The sequence below is a fragment of the Cherax quadricarinatus genome, chromosome 45, assembly GCF_038502225.1.
Source record: "Cherax quadricarinatus isolate ZL_2023a chromosome 45, ASM3850222v1, whole genome shotgun sequence".
Classification (NCBI taxonomy): Eukaryota; Metazoa; Arthropoda; class Malacostraca; order Decapoda; family Parastacidae; genus Cherax; species Cherax quadricarinatus.
In genome coordinates this window covers 31,259,379-31,280,708 of record NC_091336.1, presented here as the reverse complement: position 1 = coordinate 31,280,708, position 21,330 = coordinate 31,259,379, and the positions used below count along the sequence as shown (strand labels likewise).

General features: G+C 47.1%; 1 protein-coding gene across 1 annotated transcript; it reads left to right on the top strand.

The window, feature by feature from the left end:
* Window positions 1–261: 261 nt before the first annotated feature.
* LOC128694919 (cytochrome P450 9e2) lies at window positions 262–14,967 on the top strand (the record flags this gene model as incomplete). The annotated part of the gene is given in 4 exon segments (XM_053785296.2): window positions 262–480; window positions 10,608–10,668; window positions 14,139–14,329; window positions 14,458–14,967. Coding segments are annotated over 4 exon segments (504 nt in total). The 3' UTR covers window positions 14,637–14,967.
* Between the last annotated feature and the right edge of the window lie 6,363 nt (window positions 14,968–21,330).

Here is a 21,330-nt window from a genome sequence, read left to right as displayed (position 1 = left end):
AATAATAATAATAATAATTAACAATAATAATAATAATAATAATAATAATAACGTAACTGGGAATAAAAGAGTAAAATAATCAGTCATTACGAAGTTAAGTATATACACATCAAGATGTCTTCTTTCTCTGTGTATATTATTAACTAAGAGATTATTTCATTCCCTATTTGGCAGGTGACGAGCGTGTTACATGTAATTCTTTTTTAACCTTGTATAGTCAATAAGTTTTAAAGGTAATAAGCGTAGCAACGAACATTACAGTGCTGACGGACAGATGTATCGTGGCTCAGTGTGTGCTCTTCCTCATCGCTGGTTACGACACCACGGCGGCTGTTCTAGCCTTCTCTGCTTTTCTGCTGGCCAAACATCCCGTACACCAGCAGCGTCTCCGCCAGGAGGTGCAACAGATGGTTGAGGAACATGGTGATATTACCTACCAGGGCGTAATGGAAGCTAAGTTCCTGGACGCTTGTCTCATGGGTAAGAAAGGTTATCTGCAGAGTACCATTATAAATTACATAGATGTCAATATGCTGACTCCAGTATAAGAAACTTCATTGTAGTGCTCAGAGACGTATTGATCAAGGTTATAATGCTGAATATTCATCATAGTTGAGAGACTGACTACCTCAAAATTATCTCTTCGTCAAGGCTGAAGGACTGAGCAAGACATTCATTCACTTCTACACTCGACTGAGGAAGACTTCTGGGCAAGTGAAAATTTTGATAATGAATATTCCCAGCTGCGGCAGCTCCCTCAGTACCCTGGTGATGGACCAGGTGCTTCAGCTCCATCAGTACCCTGGTGATGGACCAGGTGCTTCAGCTCCCTCAGTACCCTGGTGATGGACCAGGTGCTTCAGCTCCATCAGTACCCTGGTGATGGACCAGGTGCTTCAGCTCCCTCAGTACCCTGGTGATGGACCAGGTGCTTCAGCTCCATCAGTACCCTGGTGATGGACCAGGTGCTTCAGCTCCATCAGTACCCTGGTGATGGACCAGGTGCTTCAGCTCCATCAGTACCCTGGTGATGGACCAGGTGCTTCAGCTCCATCAGCACTCAGGTGCTTCAGTACTCTGGTGGTGGACTAGGCGCTTCAGCTCCTTCAGAACTCTGGTGGTGGACCAGGTGCTTCAGTACTCTGTTGATGGACCAGGAGCTTCAGCTCCTTCAGTATTCTGGTGATGGACCAGGTACTTCAGTACCTTGGTGATGGACAAGGTGCTTCAGCTCCTTCAGTACTCTGCTGGTGGACCAGGTGCTTCAGTACTTTGGTGAGGGACCAGGTGCTTCAGCACCTTCAGTACTCTGGTGATGGACCAGGTGCTACAGTACCCTGGTGATGGACCAGATGCTTCAGTACTCTGGTGATGGACCAGGTGCTTCAGCTCCTTCAGTACTCTGGTGATGGACCAGGTGCTTCAGTACCCTGGTGATGGACCAGGTGCTTCAGCTCCTTCAAAACTCTGGTGGTGGACCAGGTGCTTCCGTACTCTGTTGATGGACCAGGTGCTTCAGCTCCTTCAGTAATCTGGAGATGGACCAGGTACTTCAGTACCCTGGTGATGGACCAGGTGCTTCAGCTCCTTCAGTACTCTGGTGGTGGACCAGGTGCTTCAGTACTTTGGTGAGGGACCAGGTGCTTCAGCTTCTTCAGTACTCCAGTGGTGGACCAGGTGCTTCAGTACCCTGGTTATGGACCAGGTGCTTCAGCTCCTTCAGTACCCTGGTGATGGACCAGGTGCTTCAGTTCCTTCAGTACTCTGGTGGTGGACCAAGTGCCTCAGTACTCTGTTGATGAACAAGGTGCTTCAGCTCCTTAAGTAATCTGATGATGGACCAGGTACTTCAGTACCCTAGTGATGGACCAGGTGCTTCAGCTCCTTCAGTACTCTGTTGATGGACCAGGTGCTTCAGTACCCTGGTGATGGACCAGGTGCTTCAGTACTCTGGTGATGGACCAGGTGCTTCAGTACCCTGGTGATGGACCAGGTGCTTCAGTACCCTGGTGATGGACCAGGTGCTTCAACTCCTTCAGTACTCCAGTGGTGAACCAGGTGCTTCAGTACCCTGGTTATGGACCAGGTGCTTCAGCTCGTTCAGTACCATGGTGATGGACCCAGTGCTTCAGTACCATGGTGATGGACCAGGTGCTTCAGTACCATGGTGATGACCAGGTGCTTCAGTACCCTGGTGATGTACCAGGTGCTTCAGCTCCTTCAGTACTCTAGTGGTGGACCAGGTGCTTCAGCTCCTTCAGTACTCTGGTGATGGACCAGGTGCTTAAACTCCTTCAGTAATCTGGTGGTGGACCATGTGCTTCAGTACCCTGGTGATGCACCAGGTGCTTTAGTACCCAGATGATGGACCAGGTGCTTAAGCTCCTTCAGTACTCTGGTGGTGGACCAGGTGCTTAAGTACTCTGGTGATAGACCAGGTGCTTCAGCTCCTTCAGTACTCTGGTGGCGGACCAGGTGCTTAAGTACTCTGGTGATAGACCAGGTGCTTCAGCTCCTTCAGTACTCTGGTGATCGACCAGGTGCTTCAGTACCTTGGTGATGGACCAGGTGCTTCAGCTCCTTCAGTACTCCGGTGGTGGACCAGGTACTTCAGTAACCTCGTGATGGACCAAGTGCTTCAGCTTTTCCAGTACTTCGGTGGTGGCCCAGGTGATTCAGCTCCTTCCGTACCCTGGTGGTGGACCAGGTGCTTCAGTACTCTTGTGATGAACCAGGTGCTTCAGTATCCAGGTGATATACCAGGTGCTTCAGAACTCTGGTGGTGGACCATGTGCTTCAGTACCCTGATGATGGACCAAGTGCTTCAGTACCCTGGTGATGGAACAGGGGCATAAGCTCCTTCGGTACTCAGGTGCTTCATTACTCTGATGGTGGACTAGGTGCTTTAGCTTCTTCAGTACTCTGGTGATGGACCAGGTGCTTCAGTACCCTGGTGATGGACCAGGTGCTTCAGCTCCTTCAGTACCCTGGTGATGGACCAGGTGCTTCAGCTCCTTCGTTACCCTGGTGATGCACCATGTACTTCAGTACCCTGGTGATAGACCAGGTGCTTCAGTACCCTGGTGATGGACCAGTAGCGTCAGCTCCTTCAGTACTGTTGTGGTGGACCAAGTGCTTCAGCTCCTTGAGTATTCTGGGGTGGACCAGGTGCTTCAGTACTCTCGTGATGGACCAGGTGCTTCAGTACCCTGGTGATGGACCAGGTGCTTCAGTTCTCTGGTGGTTGACCAGGTGCTTCAGTACTCTGGTGGTGGACCAGTTGCTACAGTACCCTGGAGGTGGACAAGGTGCTTCAGTACTCTGGTGGTGGACCAGGTGTTTCAGTACCCTGGTGGTGGACCAGGTGCTTCAGTACTCTGGTGGTGGACCAAGTGCTTCAGTACCCTGGTAATGGAAGAGGTGCTTCAGTACTCTGGTGGTGAACCAGGTGCTTCAGTACCCTGGTGATCGACCGGGTGCTTCAGTACCCTGGTGATCGACCAGGTGCTTCAGCTCCTTCAGTACTCTGATGGTGGACCAGGTGCTTAAGTACCTTGATGATGGACCAGGTGCTTCAGCTCCTTCAGTACTCTGGAGGTGTACCAGGTGCTTCAATACCCTGGTGGTGGACTAGGTGCTTCAGTACTCTGGTTGTGGACCAGGTGCTTTAGCACTCTGGTGGTGGACCAAGTGCTTCAGTACCCTGGTAATGGACGAGGTGCTTCAGAACTCTGGTGGTGGACCAGGTGCTTCAGTACCCTGGTGATCGACCAGGAGCTTCAGTACCCTGGTGATGGACCACGTGCTTCAGCTCCTTCAGTATTCTTGTGGTGGACCAGGTGCTTAAGTACCATGATGATGGACCAGGTGCTTCAGCTCCTTCAGTACTCTGGAGGTGGACCAGGTCCTTCAGTATTATGGTGGTGGACTAGGTGTTTCAGTATCCTGGTGGAGGACAAGGTGCTTCAGTACCCTGGCGTTGGACCATGTGCTTCAGTGCTCTGGTGATGGACGAGGTGCTTCAGTTCTCTGGAGATGGACGTGGTGCTTCAGTACTCTGGTGGTGAACCAGGTGCTTCAGTACTCAGGTGTAGAACCAGGTGCTTCAGTACCCTGGTTATGGACCAGGTGCTTCAGCTCCTTCAGTATTTCAGTGGTGGACCAGGTGCTTCAGTACTCTGGTGATGGACCAAGTGCTTCAGCTTCTTCAGTACCCTGGTGATGGACCAGGTGCTTCAGTACCCTGGTGATGGAGCAGGTGCTTCAGTACCCTGGTGATGGACAAGGTGTTTCAGTTCCTTCAGTACTCTGCTGGTGGACCAGGTGCTTCAGCTGCTTCAGTACTCTCGTGGTGGACCAGGTGCTTCAGCTGTTTCAGTACTCAGGTGGTGGACCAGGTGATTCAGCTCCTTCAGTACCCTGGTGATATACCAGGTGCTTCAGCTCCTTCAGTAGCCTTGTGATGGACCAGTTGCTTCAGTACCCTGGTGATGGACTAGGTGATTCATTACCCTGGTGATGGACCAGGTGCATCAGTTCATTCAGTACTCTGGTGGTGTACCAGGTGTTTCAGCTCCTTCAGTACCATGCTGGTGCACCAGGTGCTTCAGTACTCTGGTGATGGACCAGGTGCTTCAGCTCCTTCAGCACCATGCTGGTGCACCAGGTGCTTCAGTACTCTGGTGATGGACCAGGTGCTTCAGTATTATGGTGGTGGACTAGGTGATTCATTACCCTGGTGATGGACCAGGTGCTTCAGCTCCTTCAGTACTCTGGTGGTGGGCCAGGTGCTTCAGCTCCTTCAGCACCATGCTGGTGCACCAGGTGCTTCAGTACTCTGGTGATGGACCAGGTGCTTCAGTACCCAGGTGATGGACCAGGTGCTTCAGTACTCCGGTGGTGGACCAGGTGCTTCAGTACTAGGGTGGTGAACCAGGTGCTTCAGTACGGTGGTGATGGACCAGGTGCTTCAGCACCCTGGTGATGGACCAGGTGCTTCAGCTCCTTCAGTACCCAGGTGCTTCATTACTCTGGTGGTGAACTAGGTGCTTCAGCCCCTATCAGTACCCTGGTAATGGACCAGGTGCTTCAGTACTCTGGTGGTGAGCCAGGTGCTTCAGCTCCTTCAGTACCCTGGTCATGGACCAGGTGCTTCAGTACCCTGGTGGTGGACCAGGTGCTTCAGCTCCTTCAGTACCCTTGGTGATGGACCAGGTGCGTCAGTACCCTGGTGATGGACGAGGTGCTTCAGTACTCTGGTGGTGGACCAGGTGCTTCAGTACCCTGGTGATGATCCAGGTGCTTCAGTACCCTGGTGATGGACCAGGTGCTTCAGCTCTTTCGGTATCCTGGTGGTGGACCAGGTGCGTCAGTACCCTGGTGATGGACGAGGTGCTTCAGTACTCTGGTGGTGGACCAGGTGCTTCAGTACCCTGGTGATGATCCAGGTGCTTCAGTACCCTGGTGATGATCCAGGTGCTTCAGTACCCTGGTGATGGACCAGGTGCTTCAGCTCCTTCAGTACCCTTGGTGATGGACCAGGTGCGTCAGTACCCTGGTGATGGACGAGGTGCTTCAGTACCCTGATGATGGACCAGGAGCTTCAGCTCCTTCAGTACTCTGGTGGTGAACGAGGTGCTTCAGTACTATGTTGATGGACCAGGTGCTTCAGTACCCTGGTGATGATCCAGGTGCTTCAGTACTCTGGTGGTGGACCAGGTGCTTCAGTACCCTGGTGATGGACCAGGTGCTTCAGTACCCTGGTGATGGACCAGGTGCTTCAGCTCTTTCGGTACCCTGGTGGTGGACCAGGTGTTTCAATACTCTGGTGGTGGGCCAGGTGCTTCAGCTCCTTCAGTACCCTGGTGATGGATCAGGTGCTTCAGTACTCTGGTGGTGGACCAGGTGCTTCAGTACCCTGGTGATGGATCAGGTGCTTCAGTACTCTGCTGGTGGACAAGGTGCTTCAGCTCCTTCAGTACACTGGTGGTGGACCAGGTGCTTCAGTGCTCTGTTAGTGGACCTGGTGCTTCAGCTCATTCAGTACCCTGTTGATGGATCAGGTGCTTCAGTACTCTGGTGGTGGACCAGGTGCTTCAGTACCCTGGTGATGGATCAGGTGCTTCAGTACTCTGCTGGTGGACAAGGTGCTTCAGCTCCTTCAGTACACTGGTGGTGGACCAGGTGCTTCGGTATTCTGGTGGTGAGCCAGGTGCTTCAGTACCCTGGTGGTGGACCAGGTGCTTCAGTACTCTGGAGGTGAACCAGGTGCTTCAGTACTATAGTGGTGGACCATGTGCTTCAGCTCCTTCAGTACCCTGGTGGTGGACCAGGTGCTTCGGTATTCTGGTGGTGAGCCAGGTGCTTCAGCTCCGTCAGTACCCTTGTTATGCACCAGGTGCTTCTGTACTCTGGTGGTGGACCAGGTGCTTCAGCTTCTTCAATACCCTGGTGGTGGACCAGGTGCTTCAGTACTCTGGTGGTGAGCCAGGTGCTTCAGCTCCTTCAGTACCCTGGTCATGGACCAGGTGCTTCAGTACCCTGGTGGTGGACCAGGTGCTTCAGCTCCTTCAGTACCCTGGCGATGGACCAGGTGCTTCAGTACTCTTGTAACGGACCAGGTGCTTCAGCTCCTTCAGTACTCTTGTGGTGGACCAGGTGCTTCAGTACTCTGGTGATGGACGAGGTGTTTCAGTGCTTTGGTGATGGACGAGGTGCTTCAGTACTCTGATGTTGGACAAGGTGTCTCCGTGCTCTGATGATGCACCAGGTGCCTCAGTACCCTGGTAATGTACAATGAGCTTCAGTACTCTGGTGGTGGACCAGGTGTTTCAGTACCCTGGTGATAGACCAGGTGCTTCAGTACCCTGGTGGTGGACCAGGTGCTTCAGCTCTTTCGTTACCCTCTTCAATAGTTCCCTGGTTATGAAATGAGTTGAGATGAAGGTGAGTTAAGCACGTATTTTTGTTTGTGAGTTTTGTTCTGGGTCTGAGGGGGACCTGCCTAGTGTGGCCCAGTAGGCCTGCCGCAGTGTTCCTCCTTTCTTATGTTCTTATGTTCTTAAACATTTCGCTTACTCAGCAGGCTTTTGCAATCAAATATAGAGGAGAATAAATATTGGCAGCAAAAGAGGGGTGGAGATAAATAACAGTTGATTAGTCCTTCAGCCTTGAAGAAACTCTGAGGTGATCAGTCCCTTAACCTTGATAAATGTTCAGCTCTGTAGTGTCGATCAGCGTGAAGCTGAGGCATGACTGAACATTTTTATAATTGAGCAATTATCTTGACTCCAGTTTAAACCTTTATGTAAAACACTTAGCATTTCTGAATTAATATAAATGTTCTTTAATTTACATTAAGAATTATTGTTTAAATTATTATGAATATATATTGACAAAAATTATTTAGCCATATAAATGTTCTGATCTCACAAATTCCTATTATTTATTTTACCTTATTAAATAAATAACAGAAACTTGTGTATTAATTAATTCTGTCAAAATCAGAATGACTGATTTAACTAGAGTTGTTAAGAGTTTAGGTAATGGTTAAATACCAGAGTAAGAAACAGCAAGTGACACTCAGGTCGACGAAGCTTGGCCAGGTGTGCACGAGGGGAGTACCAGTGACCAGGTGTGCACGAGGATAGTATCAGTGACCAGGTGTGCACGAGGATAGTATCAGTGACCAGGTGTGCACGAGGATAGTATCAGTGACCAGGTGTGCACGAGGATAGTATCAGTGACCAGGTGTGCACGAGGATAGTATCAGTGACCAGGTGTGCACGAGGATAGTATCAGTGACCAGGTGTGCACGAGGATAGTATCAGTGACCAGGTGTGCACGAGGATAGTATCAGTGGCCAGGTGTGCACGAGGATAGTACCAGTGACCAGGTGTGCACCAGGATAGTATCAGTGGCCATGTGTGCACGAGGATAGTACCAGTGACCAGGTGTGCACGAGGATAGTATCAGTGACCAGGTGTGCACGAGGATAGTATCAGTGGCCAGGTGTGCACGAGGATAGTACCAGTGACCAGGTGTGCACGAGGATAGTATCAGTGATCAGGTGTGCACGAGGATAGTATCAATGACCAGGTGTGCACGAGGATAGTATCAGTGATCAGGTGTGCACGAGGATAGTATCAGTGACCAGGTGTGCACGAGGATAGTACCAGTGGCCAGGTGTGCACGAGGATAGTACCAGTGACCAGGTGTGCACGAGGATAGTATCAGTGATCAGATGTGCACGAGGATAGTATCAGTGACCAGGTGTGCACGAGGATAGTATCAGTGACCAGGTGTGCACGAGGATAGTATCAGTGACCAGGTGTGCACGAGGATAGTATCAGTGACTAGGTGTGCACGAGGATAGTATCAGTGACCAGGTGTGCACGAGGATAGTATCAGTGACCAGGTGTGCACGAGGATAGTATCAGTGACCAGGTGTGCACGAGGATAGTATCAGTGACCAGGTGTGCACGAGGATAGTATCAGTGACCAGGTGTGCACGAGGATAGTATCAGTGACCAGGTGTGCACGAGGATAGCATCAGTGACCAGGTGTGCACGAGGATAGTATCAGTGATCAGGTGTGCACGAGGATAGTATCAGTGACCAGATGTGCACGAGGATAGTATCAGTGACCAGGTGTGCACGAGGATAGTATCAGTGAGCAGGTGTGCACGAGGATAGTATCAGTGACCAGGTGTGCACGAGGATAGTATCAGTGACCAGGTGTGCACGAGGATAGCATCAGTGACCAGGTGTGCACGAGGATAGTATCAGTGACCAGGTGTGCACGAGGATAGTATCAGTGACCAGGTGTGCACGAGGATAGTATCAGTGACCAGGTGTGCACGAGGATAGTATCAGTGACCAGATGTGCACGAGGATAGTATCAGTGACCAAATGTGCACGAGGATAGTATCAGTGACCAGGTGTGCACGAGGATAGTATCAGTGACCAGGTGTGCACGAGGATAGTATCAGTGATCAGGTGTGCACGATGATAGTATCAGTGGCCAGGTGTGCACGAGGATAGTATCAGTGACCAGGTGTGCACGAGGATAGTGTCACTGACCAGGTGTGCACGAGAATAGTATCAGTGACTAGGTGTGCACGAGGAGAGTAGCAGTGACCAGGTGTGCACGAGGAGAGTATCAGTGACCAGGTGTGCACGATGATAGTATCAGTGACCAGGTGTGCACGATGATAGTATCAGTGACCAGGTTTGCACGAGGAGAGTATCAGTGACCAGGTGTGCACGAGGGGAGTACCAGTGACCAGGTGTGCACAAGGAGAGTACCAGTGACCAGGTGTGCACGAGAAGAGTATGTGACCAGGTGTGCACGAGGAGAGTATCAGTGACCAGGTGTGCACGAGGATAGCATCAGTGACCAGGTGTGCACGAGGAGAGTATCAGTGACCAGGTGTGCACGAGGAGAGTATCATTGACCAGGTGTGCACGAGGAGAGTATCAGTGACCAGGTGTGCACGAGGAGAGTATCAGTGACCAGGTGTGCACGAGGAGAGTATCAGTGACCAGGTGTGCACGAGGATAGCATCAGTGACCAGGTGTGCACGAGGAGAGTATCAGTGACCAGGTGTGCACGAGGATAGCATCAGTGACCATTTGTGCACGAGGAGAGTATCAGTGACCAGGTTTGCACGAGGAGAGTATCAGTGACCATGTGTGCACGAGGGGAGTACCAGTGACCAGGTGTGCACAAGGAGAGTACCAGTGACCAGGTGTGCACGAGAAGAGTATGTGACCAGGTGTGCACGAGGAGAGTATCAGTGACCAGGTGTGCACGAGGACCTTCTCTCACCGAGGCAGGTGACCCAAGAAAGAAACAGTTTTACCATCATTCACACCACCATCATTCACTGTCTGAGAGCCTCTGCTCTCAGACAGGACATTTTAGATGTCACTCCAAACAGCCAATATCCCAAACCCCTTAAAGTGCAGACACTGTACCTCCCAACTCCAGGACTCAAGTCCGGCTAACCAGTTGTCCCAAATCCCTTCACAAAACATTACTCTGCCATTTGCATATATGCATAATTATTATATTTCGACTGAAAAATGATACATGTGAGGTAAATACAGAGATATATTCTGTGTAATATGTATAATTTATTTATTTACTGAGCTAATCTTGAGTACAAACGAGTTGTCCTCTACCAGCTCGTGGAGTTTACAATATACAGTGGAGGACCCCCGGTTAACGATATTTTTTCACTCCGGAAGTATGTTCAGGTGCCAGTACTGACCGAATTTGTTCCCATAAGGAATATTGTGAAGTATATTAGTCCATTTCAGACCCCCAAACATACACGTACAAACGCACTTACATAAATACACTTACATAATTGGTCGCATTCGGAGGTGATCGTTATGCGGGGGTCCACTGTACTAGTTTACATTAGTTACAGTAAACTGGTGTGTATCACTATTGATGATGGACGTCAAGAAGTGATCAACGAGAACAATAATAACTTTTACTGGCATCTTCTGAAGCATTTTTAATATAATTCTTTTGATGACTATGGAAGTAAAGTTGCCCAATTCTTTACTTTGTATTTTAATTACATATTTCTATTTCAGAGAGCATGAGACTCTACCCGGCCGGCACCTTCGCGGAGCGGGAATGTACCAAAACATACAAGTTGGTTTTACACTTACATTATTATTTATAACTAATTTATTTTTATGTAGCCCTCAAAGGAGACATTATTTTTTTTTTTATTTACAATGATATACATTTTTGTAGTTTTGGGTTCACTGTGTCAAATTACTGAACTTATTAATTGATGTGTGAGGAAACTGTTTTCACTTTATCACCAAGGCGAGGAAGCTCGTCCTGTGAATAAATATAGGCCCCCCTTCCCTCCCTGCCCCTCCCCCTTTCCCCTCTCCCTCCTCCCCATCCCCCTCCCCCTCCTCTCTCCCTCTCCCCTTGCCCCTAGCCTTTTATTCGTCTTCATATTGACACAGACGAAGATGTAAACCATACAACTGGTTCTTCCTTTGCAGACTATACTAGATTTTACATGAGAGTTTCATCCATTCAGGACACTGTAAATCTTCCAGCAGATATAAACCAAGTCTTCCAATGGGCAGCAGAAAGCAATACCATGTTCAATAAATTCCAGTTTGAATGGAGTGTGAAATGAATTTTAAGCACATAAATAAAACGGGAAACTAATGAGCAAGACATAGGAGTGATAATGGCAGAGGCTCTCACCTTCAAGCAACACGAGAATGTCATTATCATAATTACGAGGAAAATGATAGGAGGCATAACGAGAACCTTCAAAACTAGGAATGTCAAGCCAGTGATGATCCTTTTTAGGTCACTGTCTCTCTGTAGGCTAGAATACTGCTGTACATTAACATCCCCTTTCAAACCGGGATAAATTGCAGATCTGGAGAACATACACTTGACCTTCACTGCACTTTTAAGTTCAGCAAAGCACCCTAAGACCAGTACTCCTTGGAGGGCAGATGATATAATTTACACCTGGAAAATCCAAAAGGGACTGGTCCCAAATGTCTACTCAGAAATCAATTCTTATGAAAGCTTAAGAATTTGGAGGCATTGCAACATTTCCTCAATTAACAGTAGAGGTGCTGTGAGTACACTGAGAGAACACACAATAAACAAGGAGACCTTGGCTGTTCAACTGTCTCCCAGCATACATAAAGGGGTTTGCCAATAAACCCTTATCTGTCTTCAAGAGGGGACTGAACAGATACCTAAAGTCAGTGCCTGACCAGCTGGGCTTTGGTTTGTACGTTGGATTGCATGTGGCTAGTAGTAACAGCCTGGTTGATAAGGTGCTGACCCACTGTGAGGCCTGGTCATGGACCGGGTCATGGGGGCGTTGACCCCTGGAGTTCCCTCCATGTAGACCATTTTATTTTCCAAGTCACAGTACTTCCTCACTACTATACGGCTAAGGAAATGCTTCCTAACATCCCAGTGATTCATCTGTATTTTCAACTTCCAGCTATGCCTTTGTATTGCTGTTTCCCATCTCTCAAACTCTTTCATTAACCACTCTATCAATTCATCTCAGCATTTTGCATGCTGTAATCATTTCATCCCCAGTCCTTTTCTCAAGTATCATCAGCCTGAGTTCCCTTGATCTTTCCTCACAGGACATACCCCACAGCTCAGGTACTAGTCTCCTTGCAAACCTTTGCACATTTTTTCATTTCTTGACTTGCTTCACCAGGCATGGGTTTCACTACAGTACCACCAGTTTCACTACAACATCACCAGTTTCACTACAACCCCAACAGTTTCACTGCAACACAACCAGTTTCACTACAACCCGACCAGTTTCACTACAACAAAACCAGCTTCACTACAACCCCACCAATTTCACTACACCAACGGTTTCACTACAACCCCTTCAGTTTCACTACAGCACCACTAGTTTTACTACGACACCAGTTTCACTACGGCACCACCAGTTTCACTACAACACCAGTTTCACTACAACACCACTAGTTTCACTACGACACCACCAGTTTCACTATGACACCACCAGTTTCACTACAACACCACCGGTTTCACTACAACACCAGTTTCACTACAACAACACCAGTTTCACTACAACACCACTAGTTTCACTACAACCCCTTCAGTTTCACTACAGCACCAGTAGTTTCACTACATCACTAGTTTCGCAACAACCTCTTCAGTTTCACTACAACAACACCAGTTTCACTACAACAACACCAGTTTCACTACAACCCCTTCAGTTTCACTACAACCCCTTTAGTTTCACTACAACCCCTTCAGTTTCACTATAGCACCACCAGTTTCACTACAGCACCACTAGTTTCACTACGACACTAGTTTCACTACGACACCAGTTTCACTACGACACCACCAGTTTCACTACAACACCACCAGTTTCACTACAACCCCACCAGTTTCACTACAACGCCACCAGTTTCACTACAACATCACCAGTTTCACTACAACCCCTTCAGTTTCACTACAGCACCACTAGTCTCACTACGACACCAGTTTCACTACGACTCCATCAGTTTCACTACAACAACACCAGTTTCATTACAACACCACCAATTTCACTACGACACCACCAGTTTCACTACGACACCACCAGTTTCACTACGACGCCACCAGTTTCACTACGACACCACCAGTTTTACTACTACACCAGTTTCACTACAACAACACCGGTTTCACCACAACACCACCAGTTTCACTACAACAACACCAGTTTCTCTACACCACCACTAGTTTCACTACAACCCCTTCAGTTTCACTGCAACACCACCTGTTTCGCTACAACCCCTTCAGTTTTACTACAACACCACCAGTTCAACACCAGTTTCACTACAACACCACCAGTTTCACTACAACCCCTTCAGTTTCACTACAGCACCACCAGCTTCACTACAGCACCACTAGTTTCACTATGACACCAGTTTCACTACGGCACCACCAGTTTCACTACAACAACACCAGTTTCACTACAACACCACCAGTTTCACTACGACACCACCAGTTTCACTACAACAACACCAGTTTCACTACGACACCACCAGTTTCACTACGACACCACCAGTTTCACTACGACACCACCAGTTTCACTACAACAACACCAGTTTCACTACAACAACACCAGTTTCACTACGACACCACCAGTTTCACTACAACAACACCAGTTTCACTACGACACCACCAGTTTCACTACGACACCACCAGTTTCACTACAACACCACCAGTTTCACCACAACAACACCAATTTCAATACAACACCACTAGTTTCACTACAACCCCCTCAGTTTCACTACAGCACCACCAGTTTCACTACAGCACCACCAGTTTCACTACAACACCACTAGTTTCACTATGACACCAGTTTCACTACGACACCACCAGTTTCACTACAACAACACCAGTTTCACTACGACACCACCAGTTTCACTACAACAACACCAGTTTAACTACGACACCACCAGTTTCACTACGGCTCTGCTCAACATTTATTTTTTAGATGTATTTTCAATTTTCCATTTAATTTCTTTCAAGTTAAATTTCTGCGTATAAAGTTGAGTCATTATTTTTTCACTGAATAAAAGTGTTCCTGACAGACTACCTGGCACTGACGTGATACTGCGTCCAGGTGACTTAGTGACCATCCCAATCTGGAGTTTGCACCACGACCCTCGCTACTGGCCGGCACCTGAGGTGTTCCTGCCAGACCGCTTTCTGCCGGAGAACAAGTCCAATATCACTAATTTCACTCATATGCCCTTTGGGATGGGACCCAGGAGCTGCATAGGTAAGAGTGGTAATATGTTATTTATAAATGTAATATTATATACATTATTTTTTTTCCTGCAGTTATTATGTAAAATCATTATAAAATTTATTGTGCCGTAATATAAATTTTTCTTTTGTTTTCTATAGCAATGCGGTTTGCCCTGATGGAGGCCAAAGTTGCCCTGGCTAAGTTGATACTGAAGGCAAAATTGCGTCTAAAGAGCGGCCACGAGGAGGTGAAGGTGGCATTATCTCCTGTGCTCTTGAGACCAGAAGGAAGCATCGATGTTGTGATAACTCCTCTGGCTACCAGCACACAAAACTAACTTCACCCACCATAAGTGACTACCATCCACTACATAAAAAGTTCTCTATGTCTCCCTAATTATCCTTAAATATAATAATAAACATTAGCAGTGCCTTACTGAGATTACAAAGTGTATATTATATGTGTAACTACTTTCGTTATGCTTAAGTATTGTCCTCATGTGTTCTTGTACGTGTAAACTGACACTTCAACACCCTAATTTATCATTTCATTATTGAATATTATATATATCAACTTGAGGTACCTGTAACTCTTGTCCCGTATATGTTATTAATATATGAAAAAAATATTAGGAATAAATGTTAAGACAATAAATTAGATAATCTGGATTGCTTAGTAAATTGACAGTGACATAAGAGAAAGACATAGGTCATGTAAACTCTTGGTCTAGATGGACTCTCCTCAGTCTGACCAGCAGTTTTATATTTTATGTTCTGGTTAGTTTTTATATGAGTTTTCCTTATGATACTTTGTATCATGCTGGATAACATTCTGAGTTAGCAATCTCAGCACTGCGGCCCGTGGGCCACTTGTGGCCTTTCTAAGAAATAGATGAGGCCCTCGCATGAAATTATGAACTCACTGTTACATAGGTTCCACACTGCACGTTGTCAACAAAACCGTGCGGCCCTCATCACACAGATGACCATCAAATGTGCCCCAAGTGTGCATAAAGGTTGATGATCACTGTTATGAACTCTTTGACGATGAAGTTTATAGAAAAGTTATCTACTATACTTATTCTTTACCAAAACTATTTGTCTTTTTTCTTGCTTTCTCAGATGTCATCTTATTGAATCAGCCTTTTTCAACTACATTATTAATTAACTTGATTATTAGCCCAGGTTTTCATTCCTTTGATGTTTAATTTCTTAGCACGCTGACCAGTGTCAGCATCCACAGAACTCGAGAGACTTCACCTCATCGCTGTTCTCCCCCTCAGTTCCTTTGACCTTTCCTCTGACATTCTCTTCACTTGACCTGTCTTTTGACTTTCTCCTCACCTCTTCATCTAAACTGCTGTATGGTCATCTTGGCTTAATCTGAACCATTCGTGATGAGATGTCTTCTAAAGTCTCATTCCCAAATTCAAAGAAAATAGTGAAGCAATTTGGTATATATATATATATATATATATATATATATATATATATATATATATATATATATATATATATATATATATATATATATATATATATATATATACCTCTGGTGTATGTATATATATATATATATCTAATGAAATATGAACTTTTCGTGGCAACATATGTAGCAAGCATAAGACAAGGAAACAACATTGCAAGTAGCAAACACTAGATGAGAGACTCACAGTATAAGCAACATACACTGAATGAGTAACGCTATATAAGCAACATATACTGAATGAGTAACACAATACAAGCAACATACACTGAATGAGCAACACTATATAAGCAACATACACTGAATGAGTAACACAGTATAATAGTATACACTCCTAGAATTTACCTGGAATCTCTTCCGGAGGCCGCTGCCCCCGCGACCCGGTCCCAGACCAGGCCTCCTAGTTGCTGGCAGGACTGATCAAGCTGGTGGCCCGTGGCCTGGTGGAAAAAGCTCTCGCCTCACACGGTCAGGGATCTGAGTTCGATTCCCGGCGAAGGGGTGGAAACATTGGACGTGTTTCCCTACACCGGTTATCTATGTTTACCAATCAGTAAAGTGGGTATGTGGGTGTTAGTCGACTGGTGTGGGTCGCATCCTGGGACAACACTGACCTAATTTGCCCGAAATGCTCTGCATAACAAGCGGCTTTCTATACAGTAGTAAGTCACTGATGTCAGTTAGGCTTTCATACCTTGGACTTGTAGTACATAAAGATATTATTATATTATATTATTAGTGTCAGTCGCCTGCGGTCCAACTTGTGCACCACAACCCGTCTGACCAGGAACTAGTCAAACGGGTTGTTCGTCTGTCTGTCTGTCTGCCTTCAAGAGTTTCCTCTTGAAGACAACTAGGAGCTTGCTAGTGATCTTCCTAATTCATGAACGGAGGTTATTGAAGAGTCGTGGTCCCTTAAAACTTACTGAGTTCTCTCTCACTATTATCATCGCTCCCCTGTTTTTTATTAGAAGTGTTCTGCATTGTTTGCCAAGCATATTATGTTCATAAGTGGTAATTTCGGTGTGCAGGTTTGTGACAAATCCCTCCATTATCTTCCAAGAGTAGACTATGATGCATCTTTCTCACCTACGTTCTGAGGATTACAGCTCTGGGGACTTCAAGCACTCCAGTAATTTAGGTGATTGTCTGAGTTTATACGAGCAGTGAAGGTTCTCCGTTCATTTTCCAGCTCAGGAGTTTCACCTGTCTTGAAGGTGGCTGTTAGTACACAGCAATACTCCAGCATAGACAGAGAGTGACCCGAAGAAAATCGTCACAGGCTTAACATACCCTTCTTTTGAAGATTCTAGTTATCCAACCTATCGTTTCTGTTGTAGTTGTAATAACAACATTGTTGTGTTCAATGAGTATGAGGTCTTCTGACATTATCACTTCCAGGTCTTTCACATTTTACCTACATGCTATTGAGTGATTTGAGTTTGTCTTGTACTCCGATCTTGTTTTCATTTCCCCCATTCTTCCATGTATTATAACTAAAATTGTCCTCATTGCACATCATATTGTTGTCAGTGATCTGCTGGAAGACTTGGTATATACCACCTCCAACACTCGCTGCCTTCAAAGGATATCACTTTCATACATATTCTAGTATCATCAATAAAGGATGATACAGTGCTATGACTGATGTCTCTGTCTAAGTCAGAAAAGAGAATGAGGTAGAGAAGTTGGGCAAGTACCGTCTCTGGTGGATAAAGTTCTCGCTTCACACGGAGATGATCCAGATTCGATTCCCGGTGTTATTGCTGTTCTTGCTGCTGAACAGTGGTTTAGTGCCGATGAAGGTAGCGTAGGTAGCAATGATACAGCCGTGGACTAGTTTGGCTTTAATTGGATAGGAGTGAGTACACAACAGGCAGTGTGAGGGAGTGACCCAGTGTGAGGGAGTGACTGCAAGCTCAGCCTCCCACTGACCTGGGTGAGCCTACAGAGGGTAGCACTTAATGCCGCGAAATATGAACTAGTCAGAGCAGACGGCTAGGCTGTGTGTTCTGACAGTACAGGCTGTCTACATTTGCTCGGCCACTCACCTCGCGTCGTCCCGAAGCAACAATACTGGTGGGCCCGTAGGTATAAAAGAATTACTTACACTAGCTACCCCAGAGAGGGACTGGCTTTCGCTCACTTATAAATCAAAAATGGACATAACAATGCAACAGGCAAAAAAAAACTCTCCCATCCAGGGGAAGAGAAAACTGGTTTGCCCATGCTGATTCATTGAGGAGAGAGTCCGGAGACGTCAGTACTGGAACTAAAATCTTCTATATACATGTTGTCCGCAGGGCTGAACATCAGTTGACCACTTGTCTACGAACGTTGTTGCACCCTCACATCTGCAAACAATGACTGACAGTAGCATTTCCTAAGGTGTGACATGTGACTCAGAGGGCAGCACTGCCCTGACTGTAATACAGGCTTTTTTACATGATGTTGTCCACCCTGACTCCATTATCAACTAGCTATACAATGTGTGCACATTTATACCCATTTCTGCAAGCAAACAATTAGCATAACTAGCGTAGGAGTCAGACAAGTCAGTAGGTACGTCAATGTCACAGACATGTACTGTTGTCCTGGGTCGCAGGCCATAAGTATGGAGCCTTACTGGGCCGTCTTCCGTAACAGTAGTAGTGGGAGAAGAGATAGACGGGTTGTCCCTAGCATTGGTCTGATTGTGGCGTTGCAACGCACACAACTCCAGCTCTGCTTCGGCCTGCACATGGTCCACATACTTCATGTGATCAAGGTGGGCTTCCTTGATAGTTCCTGCAGCAATCTCCCTCACCTCGAATTTATTGCCATGGAGCTGTCGTAGGACACGGTAAAGACCCACAAATTTTGGGACAAGTTTGTGCATTCCTGGGGTCTGCGCTGGGTTGAGCAACATAACTTTGCAACCTGGTTCCACTTTGCTTTCCTTGGCGCGGGCATTGCGCTAAGATGCGAACCTATCAGTAGCTTTCATAAGGTTCTCTCGTACCCGCTGGAAGACAAGCTACGTTGTCCTCATCTTTACTACACTGGGGTTATCAGTATCGTAAGTAGGTCTAGGTGGAGCAAACAGAATTTCATATGGTAAGCGCTTGTCATAGCCATACAAAGCAAAATGAGGTGTTTCACCGATCGAGCTGTTGAGGGAGGAATTTAATGTACACTGAACATCTGGGATAGCCTCATCCCATGTAGTACAACTTGGGTTAATGGTTACCCTGAGCACCTCAAGGACTTTGCGATTTGTACGTTCAGCAAGACCATTACTCGCAGGGTGGCGTGGAGCTACTGGCGCTTGGTGAATGTTAAATCTGGAGCAAAGATCCTGCAGTATGCCACTTATAAACTCAGACCCATTGTCTGACAGAAGGACACGTGAGCAAGTATGACGAAGAACAACATGCTTGCGGAAAGCACTAGCGACCATTTCGGCGGTTTTATCAGGAATGGGTACTAATTCACTGTACCGCATCAAGTTATCTACCATTACAAGCAGGTGCTTATTTCCCTTCTCCGAGGTCGAGAAGTTCGTCAACAGGTCGACAGAAGTTCTCTCCCAGGGCTCCTTTGTAATGGGATACTTTAGAATGGGGTTAGGACTTGTAATGGTACCCTTGTGCTGTAGGCAAACAACACACTGGTGTACATGCTTGGCAATGTCCGCTGCCATCTTAGGCCAGAAATATTTCATTCGTGCCAGTTTGATACTGCTGTCCTTCCCGGGGTGCGCTACACCTGGGACATCGTGGATCAACCTAAGAGTAGCTGGTATCATGGACTCCGGTATCACCAGTTGGTATATGGTTCTGCCGGGGTCCACCAGCTGTACAACACGGCACAGTACTCCTTGGTTGACCACCAAATCCTTCAGTGGAACGAGAGACTTGACCTGTAAGTCAACGTCCTCCTTGGTCAGGAAACGAAGGACTGGAGACCACACAGGGTCCTGTCGTTGGGCTCTCTCGAGATCCTCAACAGAGAACGAGTTGCCGACACTCACGAATGCTATATGCCTCGACAGGGCATCAGCTACAACATTTTGCTTACCTGGGACATAGCAAATTTCAGGGTTGTAGTCATTGAACGTGAGCGACCACCGAGCATGCTTTCCCGAGAGGTTCTTATTCACAAAAAGGGCCAATAATGGTAGATGATCTCTGTAAATCTTGATAGGATAATGATAGATGATATCCCGAAAATGACTCAAGGCCCATACAATGGGTAAAGCTTCTAGCTCTGTCACTGAATAATTGACTTCCGCTTTAGTAAGGACACGGCTAGCATAGGCAATAGGCTGTTGCTTACCATTAGATTCCTGTGACAAGACTGCACCGATGCCAACTTTGCTGGCATCAGTCGTCAAAGTAAATGCCTTGGTGAAATCAGTGAATCTAAGGGTTGGGGCTGATGTTAACTTGTTCTTAAGAATGACAAAAGCTCGTTCCTGATCACACGTCCACTCAAAAGGGGCATCCTTCTTGAGTAAGCATGTCAGGGGTGCAGCAATGGTGGAGAAACCTGCGATAAAGGTGCGGTAGAAACCCGCCAGGCCTATGAAGGATCGAACTGCATCCGCCGTCATGGGTCTGGGGAATTTCTGCACGGCCGAGATTTTAGACTCGTCCGTCTTTTTGCCATTCTGAGTCACTACGTGACCCAGAAATTTTATTTCCATCCGGAGGAAATGACATTTGGAGAGCTTTACCTTAAGGTTTGCCTGAGCTAGCCTGTCCAATACCCTGTCAAGTTTCTCGAGATGTGTCGGGACATCTTGCGACATGACTATGAGATCATCTAGGAAGACCATGAGCGTGCCACCTAGGAGGGTACGGAAAATTGTCGTCATCAAACGACTAAACGTGATTGGGCTTCCGCGCAAGCCGAAGGGCATCCTCCTGAACTGGTAATGACCAGTTGGCGTAGAGAAAGCTGTCAACTCTTTGCTCTCATCATCGAGGGGGATCTGCAAGAACCCTTGAAGAAGGTCAAGAGTTGAAAAGACCTTATTATCGCCGATGTTCTGTAACAGGTCGTTCAGAACTGGCAACGGAAAGCGGTCTGGGATCGTACATGCATTCAGTTTCCTGTAATCGATAATAGGGCGCCAGGGCGCCAGGGCGCCAGGTTCCGTCTTTCTTGGGGACCAGAATAAGGGGAGCATTCCACGGGGAAGTGGACTCCTCAATAACTCCATCACGAAGCATCCGTGTAATGAGTTCTTCGGCGAAGACTCTTTGCGCATGTGGCAGGCGATACGCAGGTACATAAATGGGTTTAGTACCTTTGTTAAGTGGAATACGGTGAGAGATCAGTGGGGTCAAACCCATCGACTCACCATCTAGTGCGACTGCAGAACGTGCATGATTGAGAACTTGGAGAAGTTTTGGGACCTCTTCAGGATAGTCTGTCAAAGCTAGATCATCTTCCTGCACTGGCCGGGTGTTGGAAGAGTCAACAGCAGACTCGCCTGGGAGAACTGCATTCACGAGGAAGTCAGCTGGGGCTTCACCCTCCACTCTCACTGGGAGAGGGAA